Raw genomic sequence first — 27,186 nt, forward strand, 5'->3', positions numbered from 1 at the left:
AAGTTGTGGTAAATGAGCCCAACATTGTGTAAGACTCAATCATGAGTGACCTTTGTTGGCTTGCTAATCTTAACCACAATAATACAAATAAGCGCAATCAAAGATTAGACAATTTCGTGATGACATGTTAATTGCACGATTCAGCAAAATGAACAGGGCTTGCTGCACGTAGGCTAAATACATTATTTATTTTTAAAAACCAGACACATTACTCGACAAGTTTCAAATGTAAATCCAATCACGATATCCATTTAAAATGCTCAAGATAAACAGACATGAAGTAGTTTTATTTTCAGATGTTAAATGATAAAAAAAAAACAATCCATAAAACATATGGAGAAAAAAAAAACATTAATTCCTGTGTTTTACAGGAAGAAGCGACAGAACAAACTCCTGGGACGGATTCCGCTTTTTGTGTATTTTCAAGGTCTTCCTAGCTGCTATTTTGTCATATCTGTAAAACCAAACAAGGACAACAGGCCAGTTCCCTCTTAATGTTGACTCCACACGCCTCTGGGTGAAGAAAAAAGCCGAGGAAGGGTGAGGTGTAGGAAGAACATGCAGCCCACAAACCCCCTCCCCCCAAAAAAAATAAATAAAATACAAACACAAACAAAAAAGGCCTGTTCCCTCTATCTATTTCTCTCCTTCAAACCTATTTGCACCCTGAGATGAATGTTCCAGACAACATATTATTTTTGAGTGGCCTCCACGCAGTGTCAAATCTTCCGCAAACTGCCTCGTGAGCACGATGAAAGCTCAAGAAATCAGTTTATCGTCATAAAAATACAAAGGTATATTTGTTGTTTCGGTATCAAAATTCTTAAAGTACCCTGTGCAGATGGATACCAGTGTAGGCTTCATTTTTATTCTGAATACAGTAATCCCCCATTTTCCACTGTTAATGCGGACCAGGACCACCCGCGATAGATGAAAATCAGCGAAGTAGAGTTATATAATAATAATAATAATAATAATAATAATAATATCCATGTGATAAGACAGAGGGGGGTTCTGGGCGGGGCTTAGAAGATGCACAGCTAATCCACACATGGCCGTAAAAAGATATTGCGCTGTCATTGGGTGACATCAGCGCTAGGAATCAAGCGACAGCCATGTATAAAGAGTCATTCACTGTTTTTTTTTTTAATTCTGAAAGTTTTTTTTTTTCCCTGAAAAAAAATCTGCAATGCACCAAAACTGCAAAATAGCGAGGGATTACTGTAATTAACTCATTCATTGCCAGACAGGTAAAAATGTGTCCACTCCAATGCAAGGGTTTTTGTCCTTGTCACTTGAATTCTAGGACCCACAGAATATTGAGTTTTAGGACGACATAAATATTCAACACAAGGTTAAAAACCTTAGACTATCTTCTCTCATCAGATAAAAAGAGTTAATTCCTAAATTATATGAATGTGGAGTTATATGAGCTTGAAATGAGGGCCGATGTCCAAAATACATATTACATATATAGTGTTTTAAATAGCTGAAGCTAGAACAAAGCGCTAAAATGGAAAAAAAACACAATGCTGCCCTCTTGTGGAACAGAAAAAAGCATTGCCAGAGGCCATGGCTAGCGTTGTATCGGCACCCAAGAATGAAAAAACAACACCCTAACAAATTTGATAATGGCGCTCTATGTCATATTATCAATTTCCGAGTACATTTGTAAATGGCAGTGAATGAGTTAAAAAAAAAAGTCAATATATCGATTATTTTTTTAATGTTTCCAGTACACCAGATATCCAAAAATGGTTCCACTGTGTGAGGGGGGAAGAAGGCGCATTTTTGAGGGTGGCTGAGAAACATTAGAATTGTTTAGCACGTACAAGTACAAGTATAAGTACAAGTACAAGTACTACAAATGATGTTTTTTTTATGGGGGCGTCTATATTTAGCAAGCATCCACGGGGTTAACCAAGCTTGAATATTGACTCGAGCCAAGGCACATTTAACTAGCTAACTTGTTTCTAATTTTTGTTGTCCTTTTTTGTGTGTGCAAAATCACTATTGATGTTACGTGTATCATCGGTTTCCGAAGAGGCCACGCTTGCTAAATACAAGCCTCGTGGACTCCATGTTTTTATATATGTGAGCTTTCAACATATGGAAATCTTTGAACACAATATAATGGATGAAAATGAGGACATTTTTGGGGGTGTAGGGGGGTGCACGTGGAAACTAATTATTTATAGCGATTTTCCAAAACACATCACCTGTGGGGAGCGGGGGGACCCCCGCGGGCCTCCTTTCTATACAAGACTTAGTGTTTATTGGTTTGGCTAGAACTTACTATACTTATCTACAAATATATAACAAATAAAACTTGCAGGCGAAAAAATACTTAAGTTTCAAATAGAAACACCCTTTTTTTCCTGAAAATACAGCAGTATCTGAAATAATTTCCTTATACATTTTTTTTTAAATCTGTCCCCGTTTTTCTGCCTCATACATCAGGAAGCTCTTTTGCCTACAAACAGAAACAAAAAATATCTACAAACTTTGTAAACAGACCTGCTTTTTTCCCTCCATAAACATAAATAAGTCAAAATATTAACAGCCAAATGGAGCAGAAATGATTTTGAGTGTGTGTGTGTGTGTGTGCGTGTGTGTGTGTGTGAATGAGGGCCGAAGAGCTAAATATACAACATCATCGAGATTAAAGAGAAGCGAAAAGGTTCTGTTGTCTTCAAGCCGTGAGGAAACTTTTTCCTCCTCCTCCTTTTCCTCGTCGTCGACTCAAATTCAAATAATATTAATTAAGAGTAGAATAAGAATATAAACAGGTCACTTGCAATTAAAAGTTTTAGAATCACGCCTTTGTCCAGTCAGGCAAACCAAGAATGGGGTCAGCAGGGAGGGGGGGGGGGGGGGGGGTAGCAGAGTCCTGGCGCCGGTTTAAGAAGTGAAGAAGAAGAAGAAGCTCAAATAATCCACACAAGCTGTTACATTCCTCCCCAATGTTTGTCCAGCGCCCCCCCCCCCCCTTCCGACCGATGTAGAAAAAGTGGTAAGGTGCCTTTTTTTCAGGGAGGTGGGCGTACTTCGCGATCAAAGGGAGGTCTCCAAGCTGTGTAAGGGGCTACCCGGCGCGGGGGTGTCGCCCACTTTGGTGGCCTCCGGGTGGAGGTGGTTGCTGCTCTCCACAGCGTTATTGTTCTGATTGTGGGAGGGGATAACGGAAGGCGGCGCTACGCAGGCCGGCGAGGGCGGAGCGGGCGAGGCGTTGCGAGAACTGACCGAGTTGCGCTTGGTGGGGGCGTCGTCCTCGGCGTCCGTGTCGTCGATGAGGGGGATGTGCGGTTCCGAGTCCTCGATCCGAAATTCCGGGTGGGTCATGAAGTTGTGGATGGACGTCCGCGATTCGGGTTTCTCCAGGCCCTCATAGAGGGAGATGGAGCTGCGGAATGCATTCACCACTCGGATCTGTGGGAAAAAAAAGGAAAGTTTAGACCACAAGCCTGCCCGGGGGGGTGTCAGGGGGTGTAGGCACACGTCAAATCCATTTTTTTTAGTGACTTCAACACAACGCCGCCAGTCAAAAACGTGCAAGTAGCATTCAAAATGGCCGCAGATCAAAATGGACGTTGCGGCCCTGTGTCGGAGTGCTTTTTTTTGGGTGGGAAAGGCGAGTTTTAGTGCACACAAGTGAACGAGCGGTAAATCCAAAGGGTGTCGAGCGCGTGCGGGGAACGTTACCAAATGCTCCGGAGAAGCCCGTTTTTGAATATATATATATATATAAAAAAAAAATACATTAAATTAAAAAAAAAGGAAATAAAAGGTCTAAAAGGTGTTGGACATGCTTCGAGGACAGGAGAGAGAAAAAGAAAGAAACAAATAGACAGGAAGGAGAGAAAAGACAGAAGAAAGGACGGAGAAAATGAAATACAGAGAAGATGGAGGGAAGAGGATTAGGGTTACTGAACAAAAAATAAAAATAAAGTTGGTTAAAGATTCTCACTTAAATCTCACAATTCGGACTTTAAAGTGAGAATAGTGACTTTATTCTTAGAATTCTAAGTTTAAAGTCAGAATACTGAGAATAAAGTGAGAATATAAGGGAGAATTCTCACATTAAAGTCAGAATTCTCACTTTGAAGTCAGAATTCTGAGAATAAATTGACAATATAAGTGTGAATTCTGAGAATAGTCAGAATTCTCACATTAAAGTCAGAATTCTCACATTAAAGTCAGAATTCTGAGAATAAAGTCTCACTTTAAAGTCAGAACTCTCACATTAAAGTCCGAATTGTGACTTTAAAGTGAGAATTCTGAGAATAAAGTCCGTTAAAGTCAGAATTACATTTCTCCACTGCGAGACTAATAAAGATAAATCTAATCCAATCCAATTCTGAGAATAAAGTCAGAATTCTCACTTTAAAGTTACAATTTGCACATTAAAGTCACAAGTCTCACTTTAAAGTCAGAATTCGGAGAATAAAGTCTGAAAGTCAGAATTAAATTTTTCCACTGCGAGACTATTAAAGGTAAATCTAATCCAATTCTGAGAATAGTTAGATTTCTCACTTTAAAGTCACAATTCTTACATTAAAGTGACAATCTTGCCAACATTATTATTATTGTTTGTGTTCAGTGGCCCTAATCCTTTTCCGTAGGGGGAAGAGACGAAAAAATGGAGAGAACATGGACTGAAAAGACAAAAGAGCCAGCAGGTTGTGACTTGGGACAGATGGTCACTTGTATGCAATTTTTTTCTTATCTGCCGTTCAAAAAAAAAAAAAAAAAAAAAAAGCTGCTGCAGCCAAGCACGTTGGTCATTAAATAAATAAATAAAATAAACTGGTACACGAGAGCCAAGGGCGAGTCCATGCAGAATATATTTGTGCTCTTAAAGGCAGTAAACCTTTGAGTATAGCCCATGACCCTTTTTTTTAATACAGAATCGACGGGATGCAGACACACGCATGGAGGGACCTCCTTGGATCATTTTGGAAGGACCTGGAATGGAAAGTTATTGAGAAAAGATTTTCCACCTGTGAAAAGGGGTAGGGGGGTTAAAAAAAAGCACTGACAGTTGACAATCTGCTCCCGACTGCTCAGGAGGATCTGCGAGAGAGGGGCCAATGGGCAATCAAACTCTACCCCTCTGGTGCATTTGGGGGAATGTCTATGGGCGTATACTCAAAACATTTACCCAGGCGATAGTCACGCATGGACTGACTGAGGCGAGCTGCCCAACCCGGATGACCCGGCGGCTAATAAAATGCACACATTTCCCCTCGTTATTATTATTTAAAAAAATAAATCAAAAACCCTGAACCACATTCCAAGCAGAAGCCGGACATAAGACAAGGTGATGACACAGATAAGAGAACAAAGCTCCACGCCAGAAGCCACCTGGTCACATGGTACATAGATAAAAACAGCATCATGTTGGCAATCCAAGCTTGATGAGAGAAAAATGGCTGCCATTTTGTTTGTTTTTATAGGAAGACAGTCGACGAGAGAAGAAGAAAGAGAAGAAGGAGCGTCGAGAAAAAAAAGGAGGTTAGAGGAGAACACGTCTCATGCACAAGAGGAGAGCACACACTCACACCCCACAGCGGCAGCAGCCGAGTTGGTGGCGTTGTTGTTGTCGGTGGTGATGGTGGCGGCAGCCATGGTAGTGGTAGTAGTAGTAGTAGTAGAAGAAGAAGGGGAAGTAGTAGTGGAGGAGGAGGAGGTAAAGGCTACATGTGTAGGGCTAGAAACATTGGTTACATCGTGCTGCTGCTGCTGGCTGGAGTTGGAGGCTTGTCGCCTCAAAGCCCCCTGAAAGGAAGTTCCGCTCTGGAACGCACTCACTACATCCATCTGCAAAGAACCACATAGCGTGATAGCAGAAAAGCCCAGAAAGAGAGAAAGAAAGAGAGAGAAAGGTGACATAAGAGTAATAATCATCTCGGGAAAGAAGGAAACAAAGTGCAATTTGACTTGTTAAAAGAGAGGGGAAAAATAATAAGGGGGGGGGGTAGGTGGGTGGTATCAGCTGATAAGATTAACTCATTCACTGCCAATTGAAAAGCGTTACGTGGAGTGTCATTCCTGAATTTGTCCGGGTGTTGTTGTTTTTTTTGCGAGGAGTGCCGATAAAGAAAAAAGTGTAAGGTTTCGAATGCTGTATTGAATGTTTATGTAGTCCTAAAACTCAATATTTTTTGGGTCCTACACTATGAGTGAAAATGACAACAACCCTGGCACTGGAGTGGACACTTTTTTGCACATCGTCTAGCAGTGAATGAGTTAATTACGTCTTTGACCAATCAGCGATGGTTAACAGTACCGCTGTAAAAAGCAAATGGAGAGTTAAGAGGCTTTTATGGCTTCGATTCCGTCGCGAGTGGCGTCGCCTGGGTGAGAATCCGCACACCACCCCGCCTGTAACAATCCCCTTTCCCCCATTTGGTGCATCACCTGAGTCTGGATGCGATTGAGGCCGCGGAACCAAAGGATCTGCCCGCGACGGAGCTCGCGCTCGGCGTGGTCGATCTCGTCCATGTCGTCCAGCTCCTCCAACTCCTCGTCAGGGATTTCCTCCTTCTGGGTGCCGTGGCCCGCCGTTTTTAGGAACTTTAAGCGGCTCGTGGGGATGGATGAGATGACCTGGGTGGCGGCGAAACGGGCGATGGACGCTATTTATGTGACATCCTATTTCATCTCACAATGTCTTATTAGTCAAGACCCTTTCTAGGTTAAAATAAATACATTAATAAATGACTAAATAACCAAAAAAAAGTGAATGATAAATTCTCAACTCTTGATATTATTATGATCACTATCATTAATATTATTACCTGTAATATTAACACCATTATTACTATTCTTCTTCTTAATAATAATCCTATTAATATGTTTTAATACTTCTAATGCTATTAAGATTATTGACATGATTATTATTAAGCCTTTATTTGTCTCACAGTAGAGAAATGTACATTTCACAGCAGCAAAAACAAAATACAGGAGCTGCTGTAAAGGCACACAAAGAGGAGAGGATCAAAGTTTCCTTTTCACCAGTGCATCAGAGATGTCATGGTGAAATGAGCACATTTGCTACAAGCAAATACGAAGCTGTAGCATCCATTGCCGAAAAGAAATTGTCTCACATCTCCTGTACCACGTAAATCCGCTTCAATTCCAAGCCGCGACAGTTCCACATGTTATTAATGTTATTATTATTATTCATATTCGTAGTGGTAGTAGTAGTAGTAGTAGTAGTAGTAGTAGTGTTAATATGTTTAATATTAATAATGGTACTAACATTAATAATGGTATTAATATTATTGGTATCATTATTGATCTTCTTTATGATTATGATTATGATTATGATTATTATTATTCATGGTTTCCTGCACTACAGCCTCCCACCACAGGAGGGCAGTGTTTGGTTGCAAATCAGTCTTACCTGCCCCCACAACAGTGAGCCAAAGCCCAGGAAAGTGCACCAGAGCCACTGGTCGACGGACAGAGCCACGCAGCTAAATGGCTTCCCTCCAAATTGCACGATGACGATCTGGGCGAATGAGAAGTTATCCCGTGAGAAGCAAAAAGGATCTTCGTGGCGTGCGCAGAGGATGAAAATGGGGACGGTACCTGGATGACGAAGGTACCGAAGACGATGCTGCAGAAGATGAGGTTGTTAAAGATGCCCTCAAAGACGTTGCGCTCGCCGTGAATCTTGCGCGCGTTGATCTCGTTGAATAGCTGCATCAGGACGAAGGTGTTGAAAACGATGGTGTAGTGCTCCGAGGGGGGAGCTCGGAGCGGCGCTTTCCTGCCGCTGTCGATGTCGAACATCGTCTCTCCTGCGGCGTGGAAGGAACGTGAGTATCATGACGAATCCAGTGGGGAAATTCAAATCAGGCCTTACCGGCGAAAAGCAGCGTGAAGATGATAACCAGCTGGTACACGCCCTGGCCCAGAATGTTCTTCATCATGGTGCGAGAGATGAGAGGCTTGTTGCGGCCGTATGGCTTCCTGAGCAGCAGGGCTTCCGTGGGGGGCTCTGTGGCCAGCGCCAGTGAGGCAAAGGTGTCCATGATCAGGTTGACCCATAACATTTGAACCGCCTTCAGTGGAGAGTCCTGGAAAATATTGATTTATTTGAGCGTCATTAATTTCTGGACTTTGATTTTTACATGGATTTATTTCGAAAGAGCTTAGGTTGAACAATGTTTTATTTTATTGCATGAAACACCTATAGCTGTAAAAACACAAAACTAAATAAATACACAAATAAATAAATTAATAAATAATATATAGATATAATAAATAATAGCAACCGAATAAATGAACAAATGAATAAATAAATAAAGTAAAAAAATGAAATATAATAAAAAACCCAAAACAAAAATAAAACATGAAAAAATACCCTAAACTAACGCTGATCCTAAAACTAACTCAAACCTACATCAAATGAAGTTTATTAAAAAATAAAATAAAAAAACAAAAACAAATTACTTCTAACTAAACGTACACAAAATAAAAAATAGTTTTGACAATTTCAAGACTATTTTGTTTTACTAACCTGAGTGATGCAGGCGCCGGTGAACGCGACGATGACGGCCACCACGTTGACGGTCAGTTGAAATTGCAGAAACTTAGAAATGCTGTCGTAAACGTTACGTCCCCACATGACGGCCTTGACGATGCTGGAGAAGTTGTCGTCGGTCAGGATGATGTCGGACGCTTCCTTGGCTACGTCGGTGCCGGCGATACCCTGTGAGGAGGAGGATGCGTTGTTCCGTTGCTACTTTTCCCGAGTTGTGCGTGCGCGCCTCACCATGGCAAAACCGACGTCGGCTTTTTTCAAGGCGGGACCGTCGTTGGTGCCGTCCCCGGTGACGGCGACCACTTGCCTCCGTTCCACCACGGTGCTGTCAATAATACCTAAAGTGGTAAAAGACGCGAGATGAACGCAAAAGTAACAATTTTCCACGTGAAAAAAATGTTAACCAACCTTTGACTAAAGTGTGCTTGTCAGTCGGGGACGAACGAGCTAGCACTCGAAGTTTAGGCCAAATCTTGTCAATGCGCTCTTGTTCGATCTAAAAAAAAAAATACAACAAGAAACCAAATGAATCACCGCAAACTATTTCCGGAAGCGTCGGAGTGCAGTGAGTCGCTTCGCTGATCCGCTTACCTCTCCCTTTTCGTTGCGTATCCGCCGGTTGAACTCTTTGCCCTCCAAGCAGAGGAAGTCGTCTCCGGGTTGCAGGATGCCGCATTTGCTAGCGATGGCACGCGCCGTGTTGATGTTATCGCCCGTCACCATCCGCACCGTGATGCCAGCCCGCTGGCACTTTCGAATGGCATCCGGGACCTGAACCGTATGGAAAAAATAATAATAATAACGAAAAATAATTTACAGACGCTCCCCAATTTACGAACAAGATACGTTCGTAAGTTGAATTTGTTTGTAAGTTGCTTCAGTGCTATATTAAGTATGTTAAGGCTTATATAAGTAACCTGTATTGGTTTGTACTGAAAAATAATCATTTCATAAAATATATGCTCTGTAAAGATATGTACAACTGGAGAGAATGCGACATATGTTACTACAAAAATATTTGTATGTACCGTTGTTCGTAACTAGAATGTTTGTAAGTAGGGGGGTGGCTGTATTTAGGACTCATTTGAAAAAAAAACAAAAAAACGTCCCGTTCCTCACCAGAAGCGACATTGCTTCACATTTAACTTTATGTCTTGACAATTTTGACTCTTGACAGAAGAATAATAAGGCCACATAGTTTTTAAAAATAAAAGTTGAATCATACCCTGTTCCTCTGTTAGCCTAAAAATATCCACATTTCAGCCTACAATGACTCCTACAAAGCACCCACATTAGTTTTTTTTGCAGTGCAATCTGTGTAGGGTGCGCCTATTGTGCTGTAAACCAAAAACAAAAATGTAATTTAAGACTCAATTAGATTTACAGTTCCAGATGACAGATATTGTTGGGTAACATCTTAAGTTGAGAAGAAAGGAGCTGGAACTGCCGCAGCTTGGAATTGATGCGGATTTACGTGGACAATCTCTTTTCATCAATGGATGCTACAGCATCACATTTGCTTTCAAAACCTAGCTCATAGCAAGACGTGCACATTCCACCATGACGTCCCTGATACACTGGTGAAAAGGAAGCTATGACCCTCTCCTTTTTCATCTAGAACTGCTTCATAGGACAAAGAGGGTGCAGAAAGTGCTTAAGATTGAATGACTGTCTGTGTATTTTGTGTTGTGTCACATTATTTGTTTATTTTGTTTATTTTTGACTTCAAGATGGCGGCGCGAGAGTGGCTGCCTTTACACCAGCTCCCGCATTTTGTTTTTGCTGTTGTGAAATGTAAATTTCTCCACTGTGAGACAAATAAAGGCTCATCTAATGTAATCTAGAGTATATTTGGTAACATTTTCGTCTACTGAAGTATTGACTCATCTCTGGTCATCACCCGTCAAAATTTACCTCGGGCCTCACGGGGTCTTCGATGCCCACCACGCAGATGCAAGTGAGCCCTGTAAGGATGTCGTTTTCGTTATCCCAGTCGGGTTCGCCGTCCTTCACGGCGAAATCACGATACGCGAGGCAGATGGTCCTCAAGCCTTCCGAGGCCATGGGCTCGATCACTTTCTTCACCATGTCGTCGCGGTCTCGCGGGCGGAACACTTTGGACTCGCCGGACGCCGTTAGGATTTTGTAGCACCTGGGAGAGGAAGGCGGTTGTGAGACGTTGGTTGAAAAAGTCCCAAAAAAGTGAAACGGTAGCACGGGTGATGTCACGCTAAGTAAGCCCTTTGTGGGTTAAAACGAAGCACGCTTGCTTAAGAGGCTTAGGGAGTTGTTACGAGCTCATTTTCTCAGCGCCTGTTTCTAAGTCGTAAAATCAAGAAGGATGAATTTGCACTTCAGAGATGTTTCAAGATGTGTTGAAGAGCGTAGGACGCTCTTACTTTTTGAGGAGGATTTCCGAAGCGCCCTTGCTGAACATCCGGTAGCTGCCGTCGGCCATTTTGAGCACGGTGCTCATGGATTTGCGCACCGAGTTAAAGGTGTACACTTTGTGTAGTTTCTCTTCGGGGATTTCGTTACGAATGGTCTGGTAGTCGCGCTTGAGGTCGGTGGAAAATCCCAGCAAGGCACATTCGGTCTTGTTGCCCACTTGCCGAGGCAAGCCGCCTTCTTTCTCTGGGGGCTGCCAGGGAAAAGGAGGTGTTGATGACAGGTTTTTGCTACCGGCGGGTTAAAGAAACCTAAAAACAAGCAATACTTTTTACCATGATTTTGGTCGTGTAGGCGCAGTTGACGGCGATTCCCAGAATCAGGAAATCTAAAATGGATGCCGGGATGTTTTCCGGCTCCGGTACTTTCTTGTAATGTTTCTCCGCCACGTAGGCCTGAACCACCGTCATGCGGTTCATGGTGAGTGTCCCCGTTTTGTCCGAACAGATGGCCGTGGCGTTGCCCATTGTCTCGCAGGCGTCCAAGTGACGCACCAGGTTGTTGTCTTTCATCATTTTCTGTCAAACGGGGGAAGGACAGTCAATACTCACGCGCTAACTCATAGCTCGGTTTCAAGGTGTCACTAAGCAGGCGTTAACATCCCCTAGCCTGTAGCTAATAAGCTAAACGGTGTCAAGGTTAAGTGATTTTACCTTGACGGAGTACGCCAGCGAGATGGTGACGGCGAGCGGGAGGCCTTCGGGGACGGCAACCACCAGCACGGTGACACCGATGATGAAGAATTTGACAAAGAACTGAATGTAGATGGGCGTGCAGGCCTTGACCCAGGGAAGGTTTTGGATCCAGAAGGTGTCCACCACAAAAAGAACCACCAGGATGATCACGGTGATGGCCGACATTACCAATCCTGATGGGGAAACGGAGACATTTTGATTTTTAACTCATTTATTGCCATTCACAAATTTTTGAGGGTTTTGGTATTTCATGCGGGTTTGTCGATAAAGCGCTGGTCAGACCTCTAGCAATGTTTTTCCCTCCCACAAGGGGGATTTTGTCCATGTTAGCGCTTTGTTATAGCTGTTGTTAAAGCGCTATATGAATCAATATGTATTGTATTTTGTACAGCTGCTCCCTTTTCAAACTCAGATAACTCCAGACCCATAACTTAGGAATTAACTATTTTTTCCTGATGAAAGAAGAGAGTTTAAGTTTTTTTTTATGCTGAATTGAATATTTATGTCGCCCTAAAACTCCATATTCTGCTTCTCCTGCAGTTTGAGCGAAAATGACAAAAACCCTGGCATTAGAGTGGATACATTTTTGAACGCCGTCTGGCAGTTAATTTTGAATGATTTTGATTTCAGTCAGTAAAAATCTATAATCAAACTATAAAAAAGATCAACAAAGGAAATTTATAGCTGAAACAGAACGTTAAAATGGAAATAAGCAGTTTATGTGTATAGTTACAAATTGTTTTGCAAATGTTCACTTTTCTCACCGGCTTTGCCGATTTGTACGGCGAGTTTGGTCAGCTTGCCCTGAAGGACAGATTTCTCTTTCTTTGGCAGGTTGGTTTTCTTCTTCTCTTCCGCATCGGCTCCCTCGTCGCTATTCAGGGGTTGCATTTCCATGGCGGCGCCGTCCTGCGCTTTCGCTGCAAAATACAAGCATCCGTTTTGATGCAACAAAATAAAACCTTCAACCCGTGTCAAATGTATTTGTAAGACTAAATATTCACAGCGCCATCCTCTCTCGACACGCGTAGCGGATAAAATATGAGGGCTCGCTTCCGCCGAGCCATGATGAAAACATTAGCCCCGCCGAGCTGTGAGGATACAGCTGCTAAAGCCCTCTGGGATAAATTGTCACATCTTTTTTCAAACTTTGGATCCCCTAATTAAACGCCTCATGCAGCGGCGCAGCCGTGACAAGACTTTTATATTTGTGTATATGGGGACTAGGGGGGCTGGGGGGGTTGTAAGTGGTTGCCGTAATATCAGTCGAAAAGGATTACAGCTCAAGGGGAATCTGTGCACCGGGCGCCATCGCCAGTGTTGCATTCACGGACCCCAATGAGGGTACGATTCCTTTTGGGTCGAATCAACGTAGTCACAATGTAGGGGGGGGGGGGGGTGAAAAATAGAAGGTAAAGCAGATGTTCTGGCCCCCCTGGAATTGTCATGTCGCTTTAATCTCTTCATCACTAATCGCTGTAACTGGATTCGGTAGCACCTGCTGCCCAAAGCATAGGCGGGGAGACAAGGAGGGAAGATGTGGGACAATGAGGGTCAAACGGGGGTCGTAGCAAAAATCTCTTGCAGAAAAAATAAATAAATAAATAAATAAATAAATAAATAAAAACACAAAAATGCAATCAGTAATAGTTCTTTCAAGGTCAACTCAAAGGCACCAAAAAGCAGGCGTGCTAAATGAGTTTGTGGTCGCGGATAATAACTCACCTTTCTTCCGATTTTCAATTGAGCCGTCCTGCTTCTTGTCTGCAAAAGAAAAAATACGGGGGGAGATCGAGCTGATGTTAAAGCTCTCTATAAATAATATTTGTATTGTATTGTATTGTATTCCATTGCATTATACTGTATTGTATTGCATTCCATTCCATTGCAATGCATTGTATTGTACTGTATTGTATTGTAAATGACCACAACAGAAAAAAAAACAAAAAGGCAACAAAGACACATACTTTTCCTCTGTTTCTTCTTCTCCTCTTTTTCCTTCTTCTTTTCATCTTCATCGTCATCATCGTCATCCTCGGCGGCGCCCAGCAGCGTGAAAATAATTCCAGTTTGAGAGTTGACGCCCACCGCCGTGACCACCATTTTCCCCGAGCCTTCCATCACGTGGGTGCCTGTTGGAGGGACGTCGCTTGAGTTTGACAGACTTCGATCGAGCCGCTCGTAGCGGCACGCTACCAACAAAGGACACTCGAGAATTACCCGATAACAGCATTAAATCTTTCTCTTGCGTCTTCTTGACGTGATCCGACTCCCCCGTGAGCGAACTCTCGTCGATCTTCAAATCGTTGCCTTGAATCAGGAGGCCGTCGGCGGGCAAAAGGTCGCCTGCGAAGCAAACCGGGAGTTCCGAGTTAGCGAAGCAAAACTATTTCGCTATCGGGTTGATTTCTAACTCATTCATTGCCTGACGATGTGCAAAAAAATGTGGCCACTCCACTGCCAGGGTTATTGTCATTTTCACTCAAATAGCAGAACCCACAGAATATTGAGTTTTAGGACTACATAAACATTCAATTCAGCGTAAAAAACCTTAGACACTCTTCTTTCATCAGGAAAAAAAGAGTTAATTCCTAAATTATATGGGGGTGGAGTTATCTGAGATTGAATTGGGGGCAACTTTAAAAATACAATGCAATACATACGTATTGGTTTATATTGCGATTTTACAACAGCTGAAGCTGGAACAAAGTGCTAACATGGACAAAAGGCAAATGCTGCCCCATGGTGGAAGGGGACAACATTGCTAGAGGTCTGACGAGCGCTTTATCGGCACCCTCACAAGAACAAAAAATAACCCGAACAAATTCACGAATGGCGCTCCACGTCAGGATTTTCAATTCCCGAATAAATTGGGGAAATGGCAGCGAATGAGTTAAAGATTAAATACATGAAAAGTTTATCTTGTGTAACTCAATGCTTGGGTATTTTTTACCGCCCACTGAAAATTTAACAAAAGTAATTAGGATTGCTTTTTTACTTTTACTTGAGTAATTTTATTTTACATTAAGTGAAGTTTAATGTCGGAGTTGTATTTCTTATCTTTAAGTTTCATACTTTAGGGTCTGTGCCCAAAGTGCTTCGGTGGGTCGCCAGGTTCGTGTGCATTATACAAAAAATACATATATCATAATACTGTCATTCCAAATGTCAAAAAGGCTTTCGCCAAGCAATTCCCACGGCCCTAAATTCAAATAACTCACCATATTTTATCTGCGCAACGTCACCGACGACGATCTCCGCCACGGGGATTTGGATGACCTGACCGCTACGGACCACGGTGAACTTTTGCTCCTGCTCAATGCGACTTTGGAGGCCGCGGAATTGCTTTTCTTTGCTCCAGTCGTTGAACGCCGTCACCAGTACCACGCAGATGACCGACAGCAAGATGGCGGCGCCTTCGATCCAGCCCGCCTCCGCCTCATGCTCGTCTTCCGCGCCGCCGGCGGCCTTCCCGCAGTCTATGTAGGAGGAAAATAAATAAAAATAAACAAATAGCAAAGCAAAAATACATTTGTTGTATTTTACAATAAGGACAAAAAAAATGGACCTTCTCTCTTGGCATCTTGAGGTCTATAAAAGGAAAGGCCAAGTGAAATGATGGCTGCCACTTCCAGGATAATCAGCGTGACATCCTGTAGCGCCTCCCACACTAATTGCAAAAACGTTTTGGGCTTTTTGGGCGGTATCAAATTTTGCCCAAATACCGTTTTCCGCTTCTCGATGTCTGACGGATGCCCACTTAGACCTGGAGAGAGAAAGAGAGGAAAAAGGCCATATTGGTAAGGGTGACAAGAGTAAAATAACATGAAAGAAAAGATGTCAAATGTAACAAACGTGTAATATGAGCTGAAAGGGGGACACCCCCCATACCACTTCATTCACATCCCTCCAACGCAATTTCAAAAGAGACCTACACCGCTTTTTTTTTCCTTTTCACACCGCCGACGTGTGTTTTGCGGGGGTGGAGAGAATGATGAGAAGGGGAAGGAGGAGTGGAATCGCGAGGAGTGGATGACTGCGAGAAACCACTTCTGACGGGGATGGAACAAGGCGGCAGGAGGACGGAGAGGATCTGGCTGGGGAAACGTTCTTGATTTAACAGAATTATTTTTTTAAAACAAGTTATGTTTAGGAAGAGACAGCTCAATATGTTGTGCTTTTTTTGTGCCTATATATGGAACGGTCGCGGCTTGGAAATGAAGCGGATTTATGTTGGACAGGAGATGTGAGACAATCTCTTTTCGTCAATGGATGCAACAGCGTATGACATTTAGCTTGTAGCAAACGTGCACATTTCACCATGATGTCTCTGATCCACTGGTGAAAAGGACAAAACAATCCTCTCGTCTTTCATCTAGAATTGCATCATGCAACAAAGACGGTACAGAAAGTGCTTAAGCATGAATGACTCTCTGCGTCTTTGCGTGTTGTCATATTATTTGTTATTTAGTTTTTTGTTCATTTGACTTCAAGATGGCTGCCTTTACAGCAGCTCCTGTATTTTTTTCTACTTCTTCATTTCCTTTCATCACTTTGCTGCTGTGAAATGTAAATTTCTCCACTGCGAGACTAATATAAGGCTAATCCAGTCCAATTCAATGTTTAAAATGAGGTCTTTGGGCGCCAATGGGGCGTGTGTAGCGCTACACATAGCCGACGTGGGCTCTATATCCTTTTAGATGGCAGTCTATCAATCTAGTGAATAAAAGAGAACTGTGAAAAATCATCATGTTCATCATATTTGGATTAAAATTTGATCAAAATAAAATGTGAACTGACAACGGAGTGATTTTTTTCCGAGATGAAAAAAACGTCATTCAGCAATTGCCGCCGTCCTGTTTTGGCACCTGAGCGACTGTGATGTCATGTTTAGTCGACAGCAAGTGGCAAAATGGCTACCCGCCAAGATGGAATCAAAAGACTAATTTTTGAGATGGACGACATGTTTTTATACATTTCTTGTGGGGACAGTGAGTCACCGCAAGGGTTGACGCCGTCGACAAGCCGCGGGGGGGGGGGGGGGGGGGGGGTCACCTCGATTATAATTGCCCCCGTCGCGGCTCCTCTCGTCACCTCATAACGCCTGCTTTGATTGTTCAACACACTAATCAAAAGACGTTGACAGTTACAGAGCCCGCCCGGTTCAATGTGATGCCACAGCAGTCAGCACCTCATCCTCACCGACAGTAAACTGAAAATAGGCAGGCCGGCATTGAGCGGCTGAATCATTAACCGTTTCGTTTGTAGCGCTTGTCCCTGGCTGGCCTTCGCTACGACTGTCATCGTGATCGCCGGCGAAAGGGGGGGGGGGGGGGGGGTCAAAGTGAGGATTAGCTTTGCGGCAATCCGCTGAGAAGTGGTCGCCGTTTGGCTTTTTGTTTGGTTTTTTACCGCTTGAAGATTGAAAATGGGGTCAATGGCAAAGCAGCTAGTGAGACGACACCCACGAATGACAAAAGCCCTGCAAAACAAAAAAAAAATCTATTTGACTACTCATAGGAAATAATTAAGTTTTGAGAAGGAATCCCTGATCGAAAAATATCACGACGTTTTGATGGAGTGATTGACAGCCACATGATGGCCGCAGCTTGAGATCCGAATCAACGGCGGTACGCTTAGCACTGAGCCCGGCAACGCGTTGACCCTGAGATGTGACATTCAAAGTGGAAAGGAAGTGCTGAAAGGATGGCACGCTACGTGTTAAAAACGCCGCGCGTGTCCGACGGGACTAAAAATAGACCTCCCGCTCGACTTGACAATCTTTACAGTCGACGTTGAGGCACGATTCCCACTCTGGAAATACGCACCGTATTATCGATGACTGAACGCACACAAGCGACGTGACAACAAAATAGCAAGCGGGGGTAAGAGAGAAAAGTTTCAGCGCAAGCTGTGAAGAAAATGCGCTTTGAAATGGGGAGTTGGGGGGGGGGATTAGGGTGGGATCGGTTAAAGGGGGCTTTAGGTAACTAATTAGAAATCCCTTTTCAATTGTCAAACTGCTGTAATCCCGGCGCCAATGACGAATGAGCTCATTGCCACTGTTAAGTATCAAAGCTAGCGCCTGGTCGTAGCCGCCGTTGCTCCCGGATGGGACGGTGCACGTCGTGCAACGGCCGCGTCATGAAAGCGGCGACCACGCCCAATTCGTGCCGCCGTGTATTTACGGCATTCCCTTTGGCGAGATGGTGCCCGGGGTAGGTTTTTTTTTCAACCCACCGCCACATCCCCCCGCGCTCCTCACGCGGCGTAACAGAGGACTGTTGCTGCGACGGCGAGCGTTGCGGTGCCGTTTTAATCTGGGATCAAACTGAAAATCCTCTCCCATAAGAGTTCAGTCAAGGTCACACTGGCGATTAGGCAGACTGTCTATAAGAGAGATGCTGAAACAGAGTAGCGGGTCCGGGTGGGGGTTGAGGGGTGCTGTTAACCGGTGAAGCGTCATTGTCGTCAAACATCCCATTTTCACACAGAAAAAACAAAACGGATGGCGAATAACATGCTGACGACAGCCGAAATCAAAAATGGCTTCCCCAAAAATGTTTTAAACTTATGTTAACTGATTCGCTGCCATTCCCGAATTTTTCAATTCCCGAATTTAATCGCATTTTGTTCAGGTTTTGGTTTTGATAAAGTGCTGGTCAAACCTCTGGCAATGTCTTTCCCTTCCACAAGGGGACATCATTTGCATATTGTCCATGTTAAGCGCTTTGTTCCAGCTTCAGTCGTATTTAAAGTGCGATATAAATCAATATGTATTACTGTATATTGTATTTTGTACAGGCGCCCCCATTTCAAGCTCATATAACTCCAGACCCATATAACTTAGGAATTAACTCTTTTTTTCTGATAAAAGAAGAGTGTCTAATGTTTTTTTAATGCTGAATTGAATGTTTATGTCGTCCTAAAACTCAATATTCTGTGGGTCCTGGAATTCAAGGGACAATGACAAAAGCCCTGGCACAGACTTGAGTGGACACATCTTTGCACATTGTCTGGCAGCGAATGAGTTAAGGTGAACCGAAACCGTGCGCAGCTTCCAGTTATTTTCGACGATTTTCTTTTTTCAAATCGGTTCGTCAAAAGCAAAAACATCCGACATTAAAACGAGGGCTGAAAAATGTACTTTACCGTCCGTGGGCGAGGTTTTTAATCGCCCACAGAGTGTGTGGATGTCCCCGTAGGATTCCCCGATTTTGTTGAGGGCCTCTGCGCCTCGCAGTTCCATAAGGGAGCGCAGTTCTTTGAGCGTGCAGCCAAAGTCGCCGTCGTGGTTGGCTTCCATGATGGAGTTCTTCACTCCGCTGTACGAGTTGTTGGTCATTGTTTCGCTATCTCCCACCAAAGCTCGCCGTTAACCGTAAGGAGGGTTAAAAAAAAGTTCCAGAAAAGCTTAAATCCCTACGACGGTAGCTCCCATAAAAAAGGCGAGAGGGCCGTCAAGAGGCAGCTGGAGTCATGCGGCAGCGGGTGGCGACGAGGCAGCGCTTCTACAAGACCGGCCATGGTCGTCGGACACTCGAGTCTTCTTCCTGGCCTGTCATGGCGACGGAGGGGAACTCGCAGAGCCGGAGATCAGCATGCAGTCAGATCTGGAAAGGCATAAGAGCAAACACAGTCAAGGAAGCGCCCGTTTTTTTCCTTCTCTAACGTGGCGCTAGCGCCGAGCTGGAAACGACTGGATGATTACCTCCAGGAAAAGCCTGACGTGAAATCTAATTAAGGCTATCTGCGGCACCGGGGAGCTCCGCCGTGGCGGAAAGGGGAGACCATCCCCGGACTGCGAGGCGACCAAAAAGAACGTTTGGATTCCTATGTGGCAAAGACATCGATGTCCATTCCAGTGCCAGGGTTTTTGTCATGTTCACTCCAATTCCATGACACACAGAATATTGGGTTTTAGGACTACATAAACATTCAAAGAGTAAGAAACCTTAGACTATCTTCTTTCATTAGAAAAAAAGTTAATTCCTAAATTATATGGGTCTAGAGTTATATGAGCTTCAAATGTGGCGCCAGTACAAAGTACTTATTGATTTATATAGCGCTGTAACAAAGCGCTAACATTGACAAAAGGCAAATGCTGCCCCCTCGTCTGACCAGCGCATTATTGACAGTCCCCAAAAAAGAAAAAACAAAACAAATTCGGGAATGGCGCTTCACGTCACACTTTTCAATTCCCGAATAAATTCGGGAACGGCAGTGAATGAGTTACTCCAACTATTTCTGAACTGGCTAACCAAAAGAGCAGCACCAATCGCCCAGACGAATTAAAAAACAAACAAATAAAAATACACCTGCGGTGGAGGTTCCGCTAATCTCTGAAATTAGGTGGCGAGATAACAAGCCAACAGGTCTCGGTTTATCTCCCAAAATGTCACACGGGACAGGCGATGGAGCACAATAGATAAAAGCAGGCGGCATAGGCATGAGTTTGCGTTGATGAGATTCTTGGAAACGATTCCGTCACACGTCGATATTCGACTTGGGGGGGCCCATCTGCCAACGTTGGGGGTGACAGGAAAGGAATTTGCTTCTTATCGCTGCGCCATGGGTGTAATGTCGGAAATATGACCATAAAATATCCACAAACCGCAGTATGACAAGTAGTTCTGGTAATATTGGATTTTTAATTATATATATATATATATGGACCAGATTACTTCATTCAGCAGCAAATAAATAAAAAACACAAAAGCGGCAAGACTCATAATTGTCATGTTTGCCTCCCGGCCCCAAACGCCTGCTGGGCTGACTGCCAAGCTAACACAGGTTTGTCAGCATTGGGAACGAACTATTAATGGTCCGTAGCGGTGACGTTATGCAACACCTGAGAGAAACGTGCGCAGCGGATGCTCAGGACCGTCGCATGGGATGCATATACGGTGCAAACGAAGCCTGGATCAGGATTACCGTATTTTCCGGTGTATAAGGCACACCCCAAAATCCTTTATTTTCTTCAAAAGATGACCCTGTGCCTTATACACAGGCGCCTCATACAGTACGTGAAGTAATATTGAGCCACAACAGGTCTCGCAACGACTATAAGTAGCCATATACTCCATTTCCTCCTATAGAAGTAGTGCGTAACCCCAGCCTCTACTTTAGCACCTTATAATGTAGTTGCCTTATACTTTTATGTATTTATATATTGATGAAAAGGTTTCGTCATCTGTACTTCTTTGAAGGTGTCAGGCGTTCCGCTTCTCATCCAAGAGGCTTCGTCAGCAAACTAAAATTTTGCTGGTAGCTCTGGCCCTATATATATTTATATATATTCTATTTGGAAGTTTTTTCATCCATTGAAGCTGCGGCTTATAGTCCGGTGCACCTTATAAGTGGAAAATGTCTGAATATACACCATTCATTTGGGGTGTGCGTTATACTCCGGCGTGCCTTATACATCGTAAAATATGGTACTTTTAAATTTGTGTTTTAACTCATTCACTGCTAGACATGTGCAAAAATGTGTACACTCCAGTGCCAGGGTTTTTGTCATTGTCACTTGAATTCACGGACCCACAGAATATTGAGTTTTAGGACTACATTAACATTCAATAAAGCGTTAGAAATATTAGACCCTCTTCTTCAATCAAAAAACTGTTAATTATAGTTAAAGTATATCGGTCTGGAGTTATATGAGCGTGAAATGGGGGCGGCTGTCCAAAATATAATGCAATACATACATATTGGTTTATATAGCGCTTTGCTTAAGCTGGAACTAAGTGCTAATATGGCGCTACATAAACATTTAATACATGTTAAAACCTTAGACTCTCTTCTTTCATCAGTTAATTCCTAAATTACAAGGGTCTGGAGTTATATGAGCGTGAACCTAAGGCAGCTGTCCAAAATACAATGCATTATAGACAGATTGGTTTATATAGCGCTTTAATAACAGCGGAAGTGGGAAGAAAACGCTAACATGGAAAAAAGGGGAAAGCTGCCCCACTGTGGAAAAGAAAAACATTGCCAGATGCCTTGGCCAGCGCTTTATCGGCCCCCAAGCATGAAAAAACAATGTCGGGAATGGCGCTCTACGTCATATTTTCAATTTGTGAATGGCAGTGAATGAGTTAATACCAATATTGTGAATCTGTACATGTAGCAAGACGACGAGACAAAGACAACCAATACCTAGCACGCCTCCATCAGCGAACCGCAGTAGCGAAGGAGAGCCGCCAAAGCACGAGGGGTGGTATTTTTAGCTTTTTCGCCGGGCTGCCCCTCCCTCAAACCCCTTCGTCGCTAGCCCACCGACGAACTGGGTCAGGCCATGTAAATGTGGAGGGTACAAAGCGGAATCGCCCGGCTCACCTCTCTGGCAGCTGAGAGCTACGCGAGCGGCCCCTTCAACACCGTCCGAGGTGTCGGAAAGTCAACACGCGCTTTCCATCTTGCGGCTTCGAGATTGGAGACATCGACACAAATAGAGACCAGCTATCGCCTTTCCAACGGCCGTCAAACAGGAGCGCTTCTTCTTTTGCACTTGTATAGCTACGGCGTGGTGTACTTTGATGAAAAGTACAAAGCATGAGGACCTTGAAAAACAAAATCACATGTTTAACTCTTTCAGGGGCAGCGAGCGGTTATTACAGTGGACAGCTTAACTGCCTAGCATGATTTTTGCATAAAAAGGTTCATCGCAATATTGACAAAATGAAATCATTCACCTCTGTAAAGACGATTTTGACTGTATAGGGTTGGAGTCACCTTGAAATGCTCGCTATCTTGTCCGAATGTCCCGTAGTACGACGGATATTAAGTGTAAAAGTGTTACACCGGCAAAAGGTTACGTTGTTGCTACGTGCCGGCAGCTGCAGACGTGACGCTTCTTTTCAAAGAGCGCTGCCTTTTGAAGATGAGAAAGCGCGCCGTGTTCTTTGTAACGCGCCGCTTGACGCACCCGCCCCTGTTCGCCGACCAAGTTGGGGGGGGGTCAACATTGTGACACTCGTGAAGCTGCAGAAGAAGAAAGCTACTGAAGCATCAGGACTGGCCAATCACACGCCAGCAATATGTCTCAATAATGAAACGGATCGTAAATAAATACATTTGTTATGTCGCATGAATGCATCGAACAAATATGGTGAACGAGCAAAGACATTTTAACTCATTTTCTGCCATTCCCGAATTTGTTCGGGTTTTGTTTTTTTCATGCTTGTGTGCTGATAAAGCGCTAACAATGGCCTCTGGCAATGTTTTTTTTCCACAAGGGGGCAGCATGTCTCTTTTTTCTATGTTAGTGCTATGTTCCAGCTTAAGCAAAGTGCTATATAAACCAATATGTATGCATTGCATTGTATTTTGGACAACCGCCCCCATTTCAAAATCAAATAACTTAGGAATTAACTCTTTTTTTCTGATGAAAGAAGAGAGCCCAACTTTTCTCACACTGCAATTGAATATGTATGTAGTCCTAAAACTCAGTATTCTTTGGCTCCTGGAATTCGAATCACAATGGCAAAAACCCTGGCACTGGAGTGGACACATTTTTGCACATCTGGCAGTGAATGAGTTAAAATGCATTCATCCACTCATTTTCAATCATTAAGTGGCCCAAGCACTTGATACAATAATTGATTTTTAATATAGCCAATAGGGACATACATAGCTGCTATGCCCCACACAGCCACTAGAGGGCAACACTGCATGTTATCGGACTTTCGTAATAAGAATCTACGTTTGTTTTTAATGATAATAATAATACGTTTAATTTCTAAGCGCCTTTCTAGGCTATCAAGGACACTTTACAGTCATGGGTTTTTAGTGAGAGTGAGCAGCCTACCGCTGTGCTATCAAACGCTGTCCCACAAGCGTTTCGACACAGAACACTGGCCCGAAATCACATATCTCATGATCGGAACACGGGATGCAGTGTTGCTGTGTGAAAACGTTTGTGAAAACAACCCCTCATAAAATCTGACAGGCAATTATGATATTATGCTAATGAAAAAAACACTTGTATAAAGCACATATATGAGGGTGGAGGGGTGCTTATTAAATGTTATTTTTGGCCGCTCGCAGATGTCACACGAAGAGGCTGGGAGTGGGGTTTCACTTCCAAGGGCTCTCGCAGTGGATACACAGTGTCTTTTGACATCATGGAAGGGCTGGGGCGGGGGGTGGGGGGGGGGGTGCTGCACCCCCACGCCGATACAAAATGTGACAAATCCAGATTACAAATGGAACAAGCGGAACTGCAGCCGGCTCGGGACAATAAGACGCTGCCGCGATGGAATATGAATGAAACTATATCACTTTTTGTTCGTTACAATGTAAATACAAACAAAAAACAACAACTACGGCGGTCCAAATACCTCAGTTAGAGCGACACAATGTGGTTTACTTCTTGTTTCATTTAAGGTGGTCAATTCTGGACTTTCTTGGTCAACTATCCTGATTGAAATCACAACAGCGAACATTGATCATGGTCCACAATCTCACGCTTGCTCAGCATAGTGCTTCGCTGTTACCGCGTGACGCAATGCCCGAAGATAACCGGACCGGTGGCACACCTCGCATCATCTCCCAGGGCCAATTAACTCATGAGGCTGATCGTGCATTTCACCGATAAGAGAACACGACGGCGCTCGCCTGCACTTGCATCAGTAGAGCTGCCCTGCGCCGTTTAATTGGATACGCGGCGATCCCTTTATCCCCCTCATCATGAAGGGGCACTGCGGCTGCAGTCCACCCGGAGGCTTGCGGTCAATGTGGAGGAATGCAAAATAATAATGATAATAATAAAACACATATCTAGTGCGATGGGAGAACATTTACGTGCGTAGCCGGGGGGGGGGGGGGGGGGGGGGGGGGGGGGGGGGGGGGGAGGTTGGGAATAAGGAGGTTGGGCTTCCACGTTTAGTCATGGCATTCAAGTGTCATACCCGGTTTGACACTGCAGATGGTCGGCGACGTCGCCGAATTGGGCGCGCTGGTCATGCTAGTGAATAAACTGCAAGTACCGTTGTAATAACCAAGGTATTGCTTTAAAAGCAAATGAACTTTTTTCTCCCCTTGAGCGTCATTTGACGTGCACATTGACGCATCGTTGCATGCAACTGCCGTCATGACACGCACGCTCTCCTCCACCAATAAAACGAAGACGAAAAAAGAAATCCCGTCAATCAATATCTTGTTTTAATAAATACCCCACGGGGGTCCCACGCTAGCCAGGTTAGCTTCCTAGCTCCCAGTCGTTAGCCGAAATTGTGATTGCAAAGAATCCATAAAGGCGATTTTTCCAAATATTTGACAGCTTCTCGCGACTAACCTCGGGCGGGGAAGACAAGCGAGGAAGGCGGAGTTTTTTTTTTGCAGCATCCCGACTGGGAAGCAACAAGGGACTCCCGGAGGCGAGGCGCCCCAATGTCGGTGTCTCTATCCCGGGTAGAAGGTTAGCCGCGTTAGCTCGGAGTGGAAGCTAACCGCCGAGCGGCAGCCGCATCGCGCTGGTTGAGCGCTGCCCGACAAACGGTGGCACTTCGCCGATGCAGGGTTATACGCTAGCCGTCGCTTGGAACCGGCCGGCGTCGACCGTGACCGGCGCAGCATCGGAGCCCGAGAAGAGAGAGTAAAGGACATGCAAAGAATACTTACTGGGTTCTCCGAAGAGCAACCTCGGTCCCTGCGTCCCTCTCTCACTCCCCCCTCAGTCTCAGCGACTCCAAGGGTCGCTCCCCTGGACTGAGGTACAAGTCCCGCCCAGCGTGACGTCACGTGTCATTCAAAGAGTACATGCAGCGTCGCGAATCGATAAAGATGATTCTCTACCTTTGGCAGCCACTGAAAGCCTAATTCAACATCCCGTTACACTGGCGTTGTATATCATGTTAACATTAATATTTGTTGACGAAAATGGACTATAGACCATATGAAACTGCTCTAAATCGAGTTTTATCAATTGACATGGCCAAAATGTCAGAATCAGAATCAGAATACCTTTATTCGTCCCGCAATGGGGAAATTTGCAGTCCACAGCAGCAATTGAAGAGGGATGGGGTTGGGGTGGGAGTGAAAGGATAGAAAACAAGATATTCTAAGCGCAGATGTGAACCATTTAAATACAATCAGTTAGTAGCCACTTTTGCACACGCAAACATTTTTACACACCAATGAAACAGGGGAAAAGAAAAAATAAGACATCCTTTGCTGCTAGCGTTTTGGCCCACTGAGTAATGAGGATAGATTTGACATCTGATTACTTAAAGAAACAGACCCAGTGCTAATGTAATTATAATTGTATCTGCCATGAATACAGATTATGAAGGCCCTGGGCAAATTAGATTGACATGGCAACCGACAGAAATGAACAAAATATTTAAATTTGTAATTTAAATGCAGGTGTTTGTTTAAATACTCATCCGAACAAGTTATTTCTATTATTTGTGGTATTCACGTAAACTCAAAGTTAAGAGCTAATTTAAACGTCACACTTTACGTGTACTATCGTGTCGTTCCCGTGTAAACGAAGGCGGAAGTGCTTGAATGTTTCCCTCTTGTTTCCCTGTGTTACCTTTTTCCACAACGCGACCTAGTACATGTGTGCGCGTCAAAAAGGGGCGGGCTATAGGCCGCTGTTGTGAATTCCCATTGGCTCAGCCCGCATATCAGTCGCCTATGGAAACGGTTACGTCATAAATAGAAAAAAATGTCTTTCTCTGATCTCTGGTTTGTGTATTATAACGGGATTATTCAAGAATTCACACCAGCCTATGATGCAGCATACGCATTGCACTCACCGCCACCTCAGTACAGCATCGCCCCCCCCTTTCCCATGACAGACAGCACTGAGTGACTCCACCTCGGCTGCTCTTAGCTCGTCCCCTCATGCCACTAATCTAACCTGACGTCATTCTTTCCATGACGTAGAGCCTTTTTTCTCTCTTCACCTTCAATGTCTGTAGTTACAGCGACGAGGCGTGTTTTTTGGAGGGGGGGGGGGGGGGTTGTGTGTAAATCCCATCAAGTGCATTTTGCAAGGGAGGCAATCCCCAGAATTGGCTGTGCAGTCAAAGATAAACGCATACAGCATGATGCACGTGTAAAAAAGGAAGCCAAACGAAAGTATTCAAACTTGGTTGATGGTAAACAGAGAGGGGTCAAGCTTGCATGGGTAATACACTTTCTGTCTCGAAACTTTCTTGGTTGGGAACTTGTGAGTCACTAGTAGGTCAGGTGGTGAAGGAGAAGGATTTGGAAAGAAAAGAAGAGGAAGATTGTTGCAAGTTTGTTTGAGCAATCGTCATATGCGTAAATGTGTGGTGGTTTGTAAGCGCCTTGTTGTAAAGCTGTGAGTTTGCAGAAGAGCAAAGTAGGGTGGGGAGTGGAAGTGAAATTTACAACATACTTATTTCCAATTCACAGCGACTTTAATGGCTTTTTATTGTGGATTTCATAGCCCACTCCCCAGCCCCTCAGTGATTTAGATGCAATGCTTCACAGTCCATTGTGACACTATTCCTC

At 44.0% G+C, this 27,186-nt stretch overlaps 1 protein-coding gene across 5 annotated transcripts; it reads right to left on the reverse strand.

Moving 5' to 3' along the window:
• Positions 1-169: 169 nt before the first annotated feature.
• On the reverse strand, positions 170-25,478 carry atp2b1a (ATPase plasma membrane Ca2+ transporting 1a). 5 transcript variants are annotated; one of them, XM_088988513.1, is made up of 23 exons: positions 25,321-25,436; positions 22,036-22,259; positions 18,850-19,310; positions 15,266-15,463; positions 14,919-15,176; positions 13,918-14,043; positions 13,665-13,829; positions 13,423-13,461; positions 12,462-12,617; positions 11,656-11,870; positions 11,278-11,520; positions 10,954-11,195; positions 10,469-10,706; positions 9,146-9,325; positions 8,963-9,050; positions 8,786-8,892; positions 8,531-8,722; positions 7,874-8,087; positions 7,597-7,808; positions 7,409-7,516; positions 6,421-6,609; positions 5,728-5,820; positions 170-3,429 (listed from the first exon to the last, which is right to left on the reverse strand). In XM_088988513.1, exons 3-23 carry the CDS (start codon positions 19,040-19,042, stop codon positions 3,055-3,057), a joined length of 3,831 nt encoding a protein of 1,276 aa, XP_088844639.1. In that variant the 5' UTR covers positions 19,043-19,310; positions 22,036-22,259; positions 25,321-25,436; the 3' UTR covers positions 170-3,054. The 5 variants fall into 5 exon arrangements, with proteins under 5 accessions (XP_088844639.1, XP_088844640.1, XP_088844638.1 ...); XM_088988514.1 differs by lacking the exon at positions 22,036-22,259 and adding an exon at positions 19,409-19,530 and having other exon boundaries at positions 25,321-25,414; XM_088988512.1 differs by lacking the exon at positions 22,036-22,259 and having other exon boundaries at positions 25,321-25,478.
• Between the last annotated feature and the right edge of the window lie 1,708 nt (positions 25,479-27,186).

This window comes from Hippocampus bargibanti, linkage group LG22 (genome assembly GCF_051943395.1).
Source record: "Hippocampus bargibanti isolate YZ-2025 linkage group LG22, ASM5194339v1, whole genome shotgun sequence".
NCBI lineage: Eukaryota > Metazoa > Chordata > Actinopteri > Syngnathiformes > Syngnathidae > Hippocampus > Hippocampus bargibanti.